The sequence below is a fragment of the Sycon ciliatum genome, chromosome 9 (genome assembly GCF_964019385.1).
Source record: "Sycon ciliatum chromosome 9, ocSycCili1.1, whole genome shotgun sequence".
NCBI classification, from domain to species: Eukaryota; Metazoa; Porifera; class Calcarea; order Leucosolenida; family Sycettidae; genus Sycon; species Sycon ciliatum.
Window position 1 is genome coordinate 17022839 of NC_088651.1, and position 14757 is coordinate 17037595.

General features: G+C 45.4%; 1 protein-coding gene across 1 annotated transcript; it reads left to right on the forward strand.

Annotated features, from left to right (window-relative positions):
- Window positions 1-1253: 1253 nt before the first annotated feature.
- Window positions 1254-9110, forward strand: LOC135825315 (uncharacterized). Its single transcript, XM_065338055.1, has 3 exons — window positions 1254-1349; window positions 2346-2565; window positions 7872-9110. Exons 1-3 carry the CDS (start codon window positions 1297-1299, stop codon window positions 8862-8864), a joined length of 1266 nt encoding a protein of 421 aa, XP_065194127.1. The 5' UTR covers window positions 1254-1296; the 3' UTR covers window positions 8865-9110.
- Window positions 9111-14757: the final 5647 nt, after the last annotated feature.

Here is a 14757-nt window from a genome sequence, read left to right on the forward strand (position 1 = left end):
TGGGCGAGATATGGAAAACACGGAAAACACGGAACAAGAGGCTTAACCTTCTCAGTGCCAAGACTTTAGTCGCCCAGAAGGAGTATGTCACGTAGGCACCGGCCGATAATGCCGGCAGAAAAATTGGCGAAATTCGGTACTTTCATGCATGTTTGATATGTGGATAACGAAATGGAGCGGAATTCGAGGAATTGTCCGCCATAAGGTTTGTATGGTTCTGCCAATTTCACTGCTTTTCGAACAGAATCTGCCACCTTTACGAGCAGAATCCACCGGTGCCTAATAAGTACATGTATGAGTGGACAAAATACTACAACTAAATTCGAATTTCCACTTCTACACGCAGGAATGTTACAAACAACCACTCTCCATCGTTTTGTGGCCGTGAGGATAGATAGCGCGATGGCGAAGCCTGAAGCGCGCGCCCGCTCGGACAAACAATTTTAACCTCTTTGCTGGAGCATGCGCTGCTATGCAGCATTGCAGGCTCGTGAGACGCAGCTGATGATGCAAGCGCAAATCTTCGGGTGGAAAACTTGTGGAGTCCTCTTACTAGTACAGGTGGAATCCTGATACCGAATATGGCTTAATTCGAACATACCGCTTAATTAGAAGTTTTTCCAGGACCGATTTCTGTCAATACGATTCCCACATAAATTGTTCTGATAATTCCAACCTCGAACCGGACATGTCCGATTAATTCAAAGTTCCACGGATTCCGCTTACATAGAAAATGTGTGGGATTTGTGCTGATAATTCGAAGTTAGCAAAGTGTAATTTGAAGTTCACTGTACACTGTACTGGTCAGTTCAGTTTGCATGAGCAGGCTGTGCTGGTCAGTTCAGTATCCGTGAAATCTGTGTCTAAGGTCCATAGCGCAACTCTGCGTGACCATGGGAGCATTTTGACATACATATTGTGTTGTGGGTTCATGTTTGGTTAATTAGAATGTCCGGATAATTAGAAGTTTTTTGCTGGCATTTGGAGGTTCGAATTATCAGGATTTCACCTGTATATCAGACCACCAGCGCCCACAAGACAAGTGGTCCTTTGCTGTCTGGTCGCATCTGCTACAGGATCACCATGACTGTGCACTACACGCAGCGTTCTGTACGCGCTGGGGGGCGCCAGCCCACGTCAATGGGCTGGATGACCATGTCGGCTACAGTGCAATCATGTATACAACATGTATTATGGTGTAAGGTCGCGCTGAGTAGCTTGCGAACAGCCAGTAGACTCTTTGCACAGCAGCCTGTCAGGTCAGTTTTTCTTCCTCCTAGAACATTGTGTACCTACATGCACATTGTACAAGATATCGCCAGTTACAAAATTTCCTTCCGCTCTGCTAGGTAAGCAGTATGTCGACACGATAGAAGAACTGTATTCAGTTCAAGTTGTACTATTTTATTGATTCCTTGTTTCTTCAAAACGGTGTTGGCGACTTTCAGCGCCGCTTCCTTCGTGACAACTCGTTCTTTCCCGGCCGACCTGAGAGTTCTCACTTGACTGACTCGAGACTGCCCATACAGTGCACGCGACAAGTCCACTGGAATTAAATTATTTCCAATCAGCAGGCCTGCATCATGGATGAACGAATCCTTTCGGGAATCGGTCTAATGTGAAATCGAGGCAGCGGGAAAGCGCGAGGGCCAGAGTTTTCTTTTTTCAAACTCCTGTTTGTTACATGTACATGTATATGTACAAACAAGGCCGGTCCTGGAAGCTAACACAGCCTTTCGCCTCTATTGTGTGTGTGTACATGTATATGTATGTATCTGCCGTTTTCTTCCTTTTCTGCTGCGGATACGTATCTAATATTGACTGAGTACGAGGTCAATATAGGAAATAAAATCCGAGTAAAAGACCGACGCGAAGCCGAGGTCTTTTACGAGGTCTTTTATTTCCTATGCTGACCAAGTACGAAGTCAATATTAGATTTATCACGACTGACCAAAGCATGTGTTAAATCGCTAAAAAGGAGTCAAATATAAGCGGTCAATATAGCCCTAAGGAGTGAAATATGCAGGAATATTTGACTGCTTAGGTATGGCAAAAATCTATGCGAGTCAATACTAAGGGAGTGATAATACAGTGTAATGTTAGTGCAAGAGAATAAAAGTGAGAATTCAAATCGGCAGGAATAGCGCAAGCTCCCACGTAGGGAGCAACACACAATTCCCCCAGGAGTATAAATGCTCCCAGATTATTCACTCTTGGCTAAGCCGTGTTGAGGTGTTGAAGTACTTCGATCAGCTGAGTTTCTGTGCTGTAGGTTTTGTGTGCATTTTTGTGTTCAATGCATCGTGTGCACAATTTGTTTGTTCTTGTTTGTCGCATGTATTTAGTCCCATGGATCAAGTATCGGACAACCAGCACTACCAGCCTACCCTGGCAATGGATGTCCATGAACCAGTGGCGAATGGACTGGAAAGTGTTCAGTTTGATGTCTGGCAAAACGTCTTATTGCCAATGTTGTCTATTCCAGACATATTTCAGCTGTGTGCCGTCAGCAAATCTATGCAACGGTTGCTGCTCAACGAGTACACGTTCAGACGACTTTGTGTGGTGAGTAATAATGCAATATTCCTGTTTTCGTGTGTGTGTGTGTGTGTGTGTGTGTGGCCACAATGCATATTCATATAGGGCTTTCAAATGCAAGATCACAATGTGAAACAACTTGGAAGAATTAGTATGTATGCGAAGTGTATCGGGGATGCATGCAGGGCGCGCGATAGTGCGGGTTCGAATCCCAGGTTATGTCTTAAAAAAAAGGAATTTTTTAAAGAATTTATAACATCCCTATGCTTTTTTTGTCTAGGTCATCAAGGCAAAAAAGCATAGCGTAGGGCCCTGAGTTTCCAAGCTCTCTCGTTCCCGTAGCTATGCAGAAGACGTTACTTCAGTAACGTCTGGCGCTAGCCAGGGTCCACACAGCTTTAATTATTTTGGGTATTTGTGTGTTTGTGTGTTTGTTTGTTTGTTTGTGTCACGCCTGGCGCTATCCCGTATCTGACGGCAAAAAATCATAGGGATGTTATAAAATTTTCAATTCTCCTATTTTTTTCAGGCATATCCTGGGATTCGAACCCGCACTATCGCCCTACATGCATTCCCCCATACACTTCGGATTCATACCCATTCTTCCAAGTTGCTTCACGTTATTATCTTGCTTTTGAAAGCCCTATTTGAATATTGCGGGCAGCTGTATGTGGCCAGCTGTGTTTGATGGTACGGTACGGTACGGGAGACGGTGTCATATTACCCTCGATCGTACCTGTCCCGTCCCTATCCCCTACCGTACCGTGCCATCAAAGACGGCTGGCCACAATGCATATTCAAATAGGGCTTTCAAATGCAAGATCACAATGTGAAACAACTTGGAAGAATTAGTATGTATGCGAAGTGTATCGGGGATGCATGCAGGGCGCGCGATAGTGCGGGTTCGAATCCCAGGTTATGTCTTAAAAAAAAAGGAATTTTTTAAAGAATTTATAACATCCCTATGCTTTTTTTTGTCTAGGTCATCAAGGCAAAAAAGCATAGCGTAGGGCCCTGAGCTTCCAAGCTCTCTCGTTCCCGTAGCTATGCAGAAGACGTTACTTCAGTAACGTCTGGCGCTAGCCAGGGTCCACACAGCTTTAATTCCCGTAGCTATGCAGAAGACGTTACTTCAGTAACGTCTGGCGCTAGCCAGGGTCCACACAGCTTTAATTTGGTGTTTGTTTGTTTGTTTGTTTGTTTGTTTGTTTGTTTGTTTGTTTGTGTCACGGCTGGAGCTCTCCCGTATCTGTCCCGTATCTGTCCCGTATCTGTGACTACGAAGGCTCTACAGGATTGTACATAACAGCTGTCCACAATATTTGCGGGCTCCTGTATCTGTCCCGTACCGTACCAATATTCGTCGTATTCTGTATACGACTCCCTGATATAGAGGGAGATTTGGAAAGAAATAGGGAGACGAGGAGGAAATTAAATTAGAATAGACGCTGAATAGGTGATAGGATGCGTCAGCATAAACATACTTTGGAAGAGAGATCCCGTCGTTTCCAAAATAAGCGTGAACGAGCGATTCAGCGCCGGTCACAGGAAACGTCGGAAGAGAGATCCCGTCGACTCCAGAACGCCCGTGATCGGCAGAGTCTAAAAAAACTAAATCTGCAGCCTCCTTTGGCGTCGGACAGGATACGTATTTAAGGAGACTGTAAAGTTATGTAATGTCCAAATTTCCACGTGAGCAGCAGGTCACTTGCGTTGATTTTTCGACGTGCGAGCCAAATAACGCGAGCTGAACTTTCGCGTCGCAATCATCCCGTCGACGCGCAGAAAAACTAAATCTGCAGCCTCTTTTGCCGTCGGACAGGATACGTATTTTAGGAGACTGTAAAGTTATGTAATGTGCTCCACAGGCAACCATGCATTCGGCGTCGTCGTTGGCTCAACAGGTCAATGTACATGTATTACTACAAAAAGGCCAGAAAATCCGATTACTGTATTAAAATCAACTCATTTTCGGTGGCGATTTAATTTCGCTGATTTCGCCGCTTGGTATCAACCGGCCAAAGTAAATCGCAGGCCAAAGTTTGTCATAATTATGGGCAAATGATGCATGATTGAGCAATGGATGCATGTGAGAGCAAAAATACCGATCGATTTCAAATTTGACGTGAGATGTGGAAACGTTTTTGCAATACAGTGAAGTGACGGAAAAAGACATTTCCATCAGTTCTTAAAACATGTACGATGAGCTAGGCAAAAAAGCATAAAAGCATAGCGTAGGGCCCTGAGCTTCCAAGCTCTCTCGTTTGGTATTTGTGTGTTTGTGTGTTTGTTTGTTTGTTTGTGGCACGCCTGGCGCTATCCCGTATCTGACGGCAAAAAATCATAGGGATGTTATAAAATTTTCAATTCTCCAATTTTTTTAAGGCATATCCTGGGATTCGAACCCGCACTATCGCCCTACATGCATTCCCCCATACACTTCGCATTCATACCCATTCTTCCAAGTTGCTGGTTCGATGGACTGTGTTTGATGGTACGGTACGGTACGGGAGACGGTGTCGTATTACCCTCTATTAACTTGTCAGCGCCTTCTAGGTTCAGCCTGGTCCCATAGCTCAGTGGTTAGGGCATTGCTCATGACAAGCAGGGTCCCAGGTTCGAGTCCTGGTGGGTCTGGCGTTTTTTTCTCTTTTCAGGCAGTTCACTTCCCCGATAGATCCTTTGAATTTGAAGTTCTCCCAATCCTTTCCAAATTATTATTATTATTATTATTGTAGAAGAGAGAAGGACATATGGATACGAGTTAAGAGTAACTCTCCATCACTCGTATCGTATCCATATGTCCTTCTCTCTTCTACATTTATTTATGGCTCAACATCCGAGTTTCATATTATTATTATTATTATTATTATTATTAAGAAAGGGTCCGCTCCCCACACCGGAGCTCGCGCTATTCCGCCGACGTTACTTGACACTTGACTGACTCACGACCGCCATCCAGAGCACACGAAAAGTCCATCGAACCTTCAACTCGGCAAACCTGCAAGAAAGCACCACTCCCTGCTCAATACACAGTGTTTCGGGGAATTCACCCCTCATCAGTTGAGCTTGAGTAGGCTGAGGAAAATTGTGCCTGAAGAGCACCACTTATATAGCGCTCTCCAGGCACACACATCACCAGGGATACAAACTTACAGAGACGCTCCGTTTCCAGATAGCAGCGTGAGTCAGTGTCGCTCCTGGACGGTGAGACAGACGTCGAGGACCATCGGTCATTCGCAACGCTGTCACCTCCAAACCAACTAGTCGCAAGCCCGCGCCCGTCCAGGAGCGGCGTCCAGGAGCGACACTAACTCACGCTGCTATCTGGTGTTCACGAGGTGTTTGTCGCGCTGGAAGCGAGTGGTGCTTTCTTGCAGGTTTGCCGAGTCGAAGGTTCGATGGACTTTTCGGTGTGGGGAGCGGACCCTTTCTTACAAATCATCGCCAAAGTCGCAACCACTACTTCGTACTGTTGTGCCCAGCGCGGGCTTGCGACTCACCGTCCAGGAGCGACACTGACTCACGCTGCTATCTGGTGTTCACGAGGCACAATCTTCCTCAGCCTACTCAAGCTCAACTGATGAGGGGTGAATTCCCCGAAACACTGTGTATTGAGCAGGGAGTGGTGCTTTCTTGCAGGTTTGCCGAGTCGAAGGTTCGATGGACTTTTCGTGTGCTCTGGATGGCGGTCGTGAGTCAGTCAAGTGTCAAGTAACGTCGGCGGAATAGCGCGAGCTCCGGTGTGGGGAGCGGACCCTTTCTTACAAATCATCGCCGAAGTCGCAACCACCACTTCGTATTATTATTATTATTATTCTCAATTCATGGATGACATGGTGTCAACCAATATTATGAATGAGGGCTACCAGCCATGGAATATAAGAACAAGAAGGCAAAAATGCACACGCAAAATATGGCAAGTTAAATGAAAATAAAAATGAAATAAAAGTAAATCAATCCCAAACCCAAATGAATTGTACAGGTAGCATATGTGATTTACTTTGGAGCTTGAAGTAATACACAAAGAGAATTGAAATCAATGATTAGTAAATGAAGATCGACGTACGTGTATATTTATCAAGCTTAAAAACGCATTGAGGGTGTTGCTGGACTTTAATTGCTGAGGAAGAGAATCCCATAATTGGTATGCTAGGAATACAGGCGATTTGCTCATAGAATTGTTTCTTGCAATCGGGAAACGAAGCGAGTTCCGGCTTGTTGAGGATTCATTGAACCAGTTTAAGGAATGCTGCACATGCTGAGGGGCAGTGATAAGTTTGATTTTGTGAATGTATACGCAGGAGGATCTGTCAATGTAATGTTTCAGAGGAAATGTACAGCAATTTTCATAGAGAACGGCTATGTTGGTCTCGGGCGGCCGGCAAACGAAGTATTGCCCGGAGAATTCGTCGATGCACAATCTCCAGCTTTGCAAAGAGGCCATTACCAGCGCCACACCACACCACACAGCAATACAAGAAAATAGGCAAAACGTATGTATGATAAAAGGTCTTTCGGCATTCTGGTGAAATGTGGGGGAGATGGCCATAAAGAATACCGACGCCTGAGCTTGCCCGCTTTTCCAGATTCCGGAAATGGTGGGACCAGTCCAATTTGCTATCAAGTGTAACGCCAAGGTGCTTCTCTCTCTCTAGGTCATCAAGGCAAAAAAGCATAGCGTAGGGCCCTGAGCTTCCAAGCTCTCTCGTTAGTGATGTTGAAATTATTGATTTTAGTGTGAATATATACAGCTTCCAAACCATTCAACTTAGCACTGCGTACATGTGAGCAAAATAGAGAAACAACTATCCGTATACACAAGCCGACATTCAGGATTCTCCGACAATTTCTCTCACTGTTCAGTTCTTGCACTACTTTGCTCTGGCCGGTATACCATCATACGAGAAGGCGCGAAAGCCTGTACGTGAAACCCACTTCACAATGTTGTCGCTGAAGCTGACTTCTGCGCCACTACAGCGCGTGATATACGGAAGGACCTTGTGAATAGAGGGTATAGGTGATGGAGTTTCAGCATTTCAATTGCGCGAGGAAAAGGAGGTGGCGGAAAATCAGTTTGGTTATAAGAGAAAAATATCGACGACATTTACATGTGTGGACTTGGATGGAGAGCCAAGGGTAAATGTATAGTAAATAGAAAGAACCAAGAAACTACACGTTACGCTGTAATGTCCACCAGTTACTAAACAATCAGCTCATGCGATAACATTGCCCGACACTGACCGACGGTACTGACGTTCTACAACTCAACTACAAAATGTATTTTAGTGTGAGTGTTGATTGTCTTGTTTGTGTTTGTTCCGTGCCTGCAGCTACGCTATCAGCTCAGTCCACATTTGGACGAGTCATATTACATCCGAGCAGCAAAATTCCTGTTTATCGCAGACAAAGTAGCCCGCAGGTGTGATCCTGATTGTACTGACTACTTCTGCGGTAATGATCTACTCTTGGACTATAAGGGTAATGCCATTGTAAAATTATTGAGCCTGGCGTTGAATCCACCCGCTATGGTCGGTCCCGTCCCGAGACGGACCGATGCTGATTTACTTCATCCACTTGTAACAGAGATTACCCTGAACGCTGGCCATGTTTCGGAGTGCTTTCCAAGCTTATCCACGGATATGATCGTGGAAAGATGCACGCCTCTCTACACAGAAGTACCAATTCGCAGCAGAAGGTACCGAATCGAAGATATAACAACGTTGTTGCTCGAGGTTTGTGGGTCGGTTGAACACTACCAACAGGCCATAATCAACAGCTTGCAAGACGATATGCCAAGGCTGGAGTTTTACTTGCCCTATGTGGATGACTCTTGTAGGTTTCAAGAGCTTGCAAAAGGTCTTCACAGTTTGGCCAAGAGCGACGCAAGGATATGTTCACACCTGGGACTATATGTCGATGCCTCAGAACGCCGTAAGCACCTTACTTGTGCATGGTCATTTAATCCCTATGTAGATAGGGCTCTTCCCTCGGGTTATAACATTTCAGATCCAGTGCTTCTTACTAATGAATGGCTTCGGGACGTTGAAGAGCTCGAAGTCAGTCATTCCGTTTTTGCCCTCCTGGTAATGGGAAGGCTACGTACGTCTCAGGTGGATGACTACTTCACAGCTATGATAGAGCACGAAGACGCCTTAACGTTAACTCCTTTGCCAGAGTGTAGTTGCCCCGATCGTCACGATCCATACCTTCGTTTGGGATACTTTCTCCTTTCGTCATCACAAGGACAGCAAAACCGGAAGGAATGGACGAAAGTCGACTTGGTGGACGCTATGATGCGATATGCCAGGGAACAGTGTGACTAACCGGCAAAGGCAGTGGAGACACTTAGAGCTGAGCTATCAACTGACCACTCAATTCGATTATGCACAATACATCTGTAGTCTTTCCTACTTTAGTCCTTTCAATGTCGATCTACACCCGTCAACAATGAGTCTCTGCCTGTCTGTCTGTCTGTCCGTCTGTCTGCAACTCTGTCTCTCTCTCCGTCTGTCTGCAACTCTGTCTCTCTCTCTCCATCTCTCTCTCTCTCTCTCTCTCACTCTCTCTCTCTCTCTCTCTCTCTCTCTCCCTCTGCATATTTTGCTCTCTACCTATCTCTCTCTGTCTCTGTCTCTGTCTCTCTGTCTCTTTGTCTCTCTGTCTCTCTCTCTCTCTCTCTCTCTCTCTGTCTCTCTCTCTCTCTCTCTCTCTCTCTCTCTCTCTCTCTCTCTCTCTCTCTCTCTCTCTCTCTCTCTTCAAGTCTCGAGTCTCTGTACCACATATGAAACACCAGGCACTTGGCCATCTTATTAATTTCTATGTCCTTACATCACACCGTGATACTTGCTCATTTTCTTTTTCTGCTCTACTTAATTGTTTTGTATTTGCTGCTTGGTCCAGCCGCTGATCCCGAGACCTATGGCAGGGGGAGAGAGATAGGCCCAATTCACCAGCACGTTTCTCCAGCTTCCCGCTGTACTGTCATGTCTCCCCCTTTGGCTTTGGCTTCCCGATTTGTTGTTGTTGTTGTTTTGTTGTTTGGCTTTATTTAAAGTGGAGTTCCAAAACAGGCCTAAACCTAATGACAATGGTCCCACTGATAATAAGAGAAAAGAAAAATATATAATAATAAGCGGACAAACAGAACCAAGAAGAAGATACAGCTGTAGTTAGATAACTAATATGAGCACGGCAGCAGGGGAAAAAAGTCACCAGCACGGCAACCGGGAAGAAAGGAGTGAGTGAGAGAGAGATAGAGAGAGAGAGAGAGAGAGAGAGAGAGAGAGAGAGAGAGAGAGAGAGAGAGAGAGAGAGAGAGAGAGAGAGAGAGAGAGAGAGAGAGAGAGAGAGAGAGAGAGAGAGAGAGAGACAGAGAGACAGAGAGAGAGAGACAGAGAGAGAGAGAGAGAGAGAGAGAGAGAGAGAGAGAGAGAGAGAGAGAGAGAGAGAGAGAGAGAGAGAGAGAGAGAGAGAGAGAGAGAGAGAGAGAGAGAGAGAGAGAGAGAGAGAGAGAGAGAGAGAGAGAGGGAGGGAGGGAGAGAGAGAGGAGTGAAGCAGATGAGCTCATCCTAGTTGGCGGTACTGCCTAACAGAAAGGCCAGGCTTAGCGATTTGAAAGTGGAGCGCTTTCTTTCGAGGCGTGCTGTGTCTGGGAGCTGGTTCCACAGGATAGCTCCAGCATGGCTAATGCGCTTAGCTGAGGATGCAGTGGGGGAGACAGGAATGATGAGTAACTTGCTGCTCCCTCCTCGTGTTCGGAGAGAGGGACTACGGGTGAAAAAGCTTGCAAACAGAGTACTTGAAGATTTGTTCAGGCAGCGCCAAATGAATACAAGAATGTGCATGTGGGTGTATATGCTGAGGGTATGGGCATTCATGCGTTCAAGTAAGGGAGCCGTGTGAGTGCGAGGGGCTGCCCTGCACACCGAGCGAGCCGCACGTTTGAACAAACTATTTAGGCGCTTATCCTGATAAGACGATAAGAAAGGGGCATAGGCAGCAGATGCATAGTCAAATTCTGATAGTATAAAGGACCTGAAAAACTGAACACGGCAAGAAAAAGGCAAACATGCTGCACTTCGATTTAGTAGCCCAATCTTAGTGGCAACGCGGCGTGCAACATGGCTTGTCATGGTGTTCCAGCTCATGTCTGAGTCGAAATGTAGGCCAAGATACTTGGCCGTTTTCACAACAGGCAGCGTCTGCCCATTACAAATGACATGCAGCTCAAGTGCTTGAGATGGGGATGGGGGAATAGGCAATATCTGTGTCTTTCTTTCATTAAGAATTAAACCACGGCCCTTCAGCCAGGTGGCCAGGTGCTGAACAGCAGCTGAAAGGTGTGCAGAAACAGCTTCCGCAGACTCCCTGCTACATCGTATAGAGATGTCATCAGCAAACTGAATTGCTCCCACATTAAACGGCGATAGTTCTTCTGCTATGCCGCGGGCATAGACAATAAATAGCAGTGGGCCCAGTACCGACCCCTGGGGGACACCTGAGTAACTGGTGTACGGGAGACTTCTAGTCTGGCCAACCTGAACGTACTGTTCTCTATCAGAGAGGTAATCCACCAGCCAACAGAGTGCCGTGACGCAGATGCCAAGTTCGAACAGATCTTGCACAAGAGTTTGATGTTTCACTTTATCGAATGCCTTTGACATATCAACAAAGGCTACACCTGTGTTGAGTTTGTTCATACGGGCCTCACAGATACCTTCCACAGCTAGCACTAGTGCGTCGGATGTAGAGTGGTGGGATCGGTAGCCGAATTGGTTCTCTGCTGGACGGTGTATTTCAGTATAACACAAATAGAATACAGAAATATTTTCCTCGGCTGTTGTCCATGTCACGGAGCCACGCAGAGAGAGAGAGATAGAGAGAGAAAGAGAGAAAGAGAGCGAGTGAAAGAAAACGAGAGCGGGAGAGAGAGAGACAGATAGATAGAGAGAGAGAGAGAGAGAGAGAGAGAGAGAGAGAGAGAGAGAGAGAGAGAGAGAGAGAGAGAGAGAGAGAGAGAGAGAGAGAGAGAGAGAGAGGAGAGAGAGAGAGGCAGATAGAGAGAGAAAGAAATAGAGAGAGAAAGAGAGAGAGAGAGAGAGAGAGAGAGAGAGAGAGAGAGAGAGAGAGAGAGAGAGAGAGAGAGAGAGTAACTGAGAGAGGGAGAGAGAAAAAAAAGAGTGAGTGAAAGAGGAGAAAGAGATATATAGAGACAGAGAAACAGAGAGACAGTGTTAGTGAGTGAGAGAGGGAGAGGCTTGGGAAGCGTTATCCTTTCGTCATCACAAGGACAGCAACATCGGAAGGTATGGACTAAAGTCGACTTGGCGGACGCAATAATGCGATATGCCAAGGAACCGTGTGACTAACTGGCAGTGGAGACACGTAGAGCTGAGCTATCACCTGACAAGCTCAAATAGATTATGCACAAGTGACAATACATCTGTAGTCTTCCCTACTTTAGTCCTTTCAATGTCGATCTACATCTGTCAACAATGGCTGTTACGTATTTTGATGTGAATCATGTGATTGTGAAGTTGTATTTCTCGCCCACGGAGTGCAGCAAGATTGGCGAAAACTGATTTTTCGCACAGCTTTCTCGGTTGGAAATATGGCATCTGGTCTGTTCTTTATCGTCGTTTCTTTTCCTGACTTCGTCAGTCAGTTTTGAGTCTCGCCAATGTCCCTGCCCTCCCACCCTTCATTTCTGGGCATCTTATTATTGCTTCTTTTTTAAATTTGAAACTCGGATGTTCAGCCATAAATAAATGTAGAAAGGAAAAGAACATATGGATACGAGTTAAGAGTAACTCTCCATCACTGTAACTAGATACTATAGTTATACAGTCAGAAAGTGCAATAACTAGGCACAAAACTGACAAGAGTACTGAGACATTCGACGTCCTGACACCTAGCTTCAACACATCTCCGTAGCGCTCACCGACAGCCTTCCCACTTGGAAGGTTCAAGGTTATAGAAAGACCAAAGAGGGGAAGGCAAGCGCAACGAATACGAGCACATGCTACAATCCCAACGGAACAAAGAATGTCGATTGTTACTGGACGATGACGAGACCAGTAGGATATTTGACAAAGCGGTCTAACTACAATTCGGAGCAGCAAAGCAGTACACCACGCAACTTGGGTGGGTCATCAAAGATAAGTAAAGAAAGGGAAGCTTTGTGAAAAGGAATTGTACAAGCTGAAAGCCAAATTCCTACAGTACTCCTCATGCATGACATTGTGATGGACTCCAAGTTGGGTGGCGTGCTGCTTTGCTGCTTCGAATTGTAATAAGACCGCTTTGTCAAGTGTCCTACTGGTCTCGTCATCGTCCAGTAACACTCGACATTCTTTGTTCCGTTGGGATTGTAGCTTGTGCTCGTTTTCGCTGCGCTTGCCTCCCCCTCTTTGGTCTTTCCATAACCTTGAACCTTCCAAGTGGGAAGGCTGTCGGTTAGCGCTACGGAGGTGTGTTGAAGCTAGCTGTCAGGACGTCGAATGTCTCAGTACTCTGTCAGCTTTGTGCCTAGTTGTTGCACTTTCTGACTGTATATAGTATCCAGTTACAGTGATTTAGAGTTGCTCTTAACTCGTTTCCATTTGTCTTTCTTTTTTAATGCCTGATAATCTAGTCAAAAAGGATTAACGAGGGTCCTAAGCTTTCAAGCTCTCTCGTTACACAGGACTCGTAGGTCCTTGCACCAGTGGAGCAATATGGCCTATCAATGAGCAGCCAGCCAGACCAGGATCAGTTGCGGCAGCCATACTATCTGGCGCCAGCAGAGCAAACAGGATTAGACGAGCAGTTCCAGAAGATGCTGTCTCTAAGAGACATAGAAAGAGCACCGCAAGCGCCAGGGATGGAGTATCTGAGTCAGCACTTTGTCATCCCAAAGTCCTATGGTCGTTGGCGGACTGTATTCAATCTGAAAGCCCTCAAACAGCATGGATAGACAGAGTATTTCAAGTAGGGTTGCAAGGAATATTCGAATATTCGATTGATATTCGTTTCGAACCCGTTGGAAGGAATATTTCCCCCTTCAGAATATTCGTTCGATTTGACACGTACGCACACTCTGCTCTTGTGTCGATCTATCGTAGTAATTCTTGAACGGATGGAGTGATATGTACATGTGCTATGTGTTGAGAAAGGGGAATATGACTCACAAGAGTAGTGGACATGACTCCACTAGACATATACAGTCGTCCCTCTCTAATCCGGCACTTGTTTATCCAGCACCCTTGTAAACCAGCACACTTTCTGGCAAAACGGATTGTTTCAGTTCATTTTCTACGCTTTAATCCGGCACTTGAATTCCGCCTCCAGCAGTGATTTTCTGCAACAAGTCACTCAAACTGTACATAATTCGATTTTCTTATCCAGCAGTTGTACATCGCAGACTGTCAGGGAATATTGTAACATACACAACACATGTAACATACACTTGGGAATATCCTATGCTAGTGCATAAGATATACCCAAGTCACTGGTATGTTGTAGACATGCATTCCACAAAGTACTTGGTTTGAGACAGAAAATCCCTTCGTTTTGACGTATGACACAAACATAATATTATGTAATAACATGTGGGCTGGGGTGGAGGGCAGGATTTGATAATCCAGCATCCTTGTTTATCCAGCAGAAAATGCCGTTGCAAAAGGTGCCGGATTAGAGAGGGACGAGTTGTTTCTGCACTGTTCATGCCCATTTGTCACACTTACTCTTTATCTTAGTTCTCACTTTTTGTAATACTTACCACAAGTTACCCGTCATGTGTCACACTTCTTTGGATTTTTAACCTTTGTTTTTCCCTTGATCACTTTAGTTCCGTATTTCCACTGATGATCGGAGCTTGAAAATCGATTTTGGAAACACACAAAACCAAACCTTGAACAAATTGTCATGTTGCGTGGTGATGTCTGCGGCATTCATACTTTTCATAGCTATTATTAAACTTTTATCTCCACGTAGATTATTTGAATATTCGATTTGTTTACAAAAAAATGATTTCGTTCCAATTGTTTCACCCTTAGAAATAATTCAGCATTTTGAGAGAATATTCGTTATTCGTTCGTTATGGGTGAGTATTCGTTCGCTTGTGAAATAGAATACTAGTATTCATTGCAGCCCTAATTTCAAGATGGAGTCACCCCATCATGCCGTCGATCTTCTCCAGCAAGGTTACTTCATGTGCAAGCTGGACCTCAAGGATGC

What these genes read in the sequence shown, in the direction of transcription:
- LOC135825315 (XM_065338055.1), top strand. Translation starts at nt 1,297, where the DNA reads ATGCACATTGTACAAGATATCGCCAGTTACAAAATTTCCTTCCGCTCT. An exon ending in ATTTCCTTCCGCTCTGCTAG is followed by an intron (nt 1,350 to 2,345) that starts GTAAGCAGTATG and finishes GCATGTATTTAG; the next exon opens with TCCCATGGATCAAGTATCGG. An exon ending in CGTTCAGACGACTTTGTGTG is followed by an intron (nt 2,566 to 7,871) that starts GTGAGTAATAAT and finishes CCGTGCCTGCAG; the next exon opens with CTACGCTATCAGCTCAGTCC.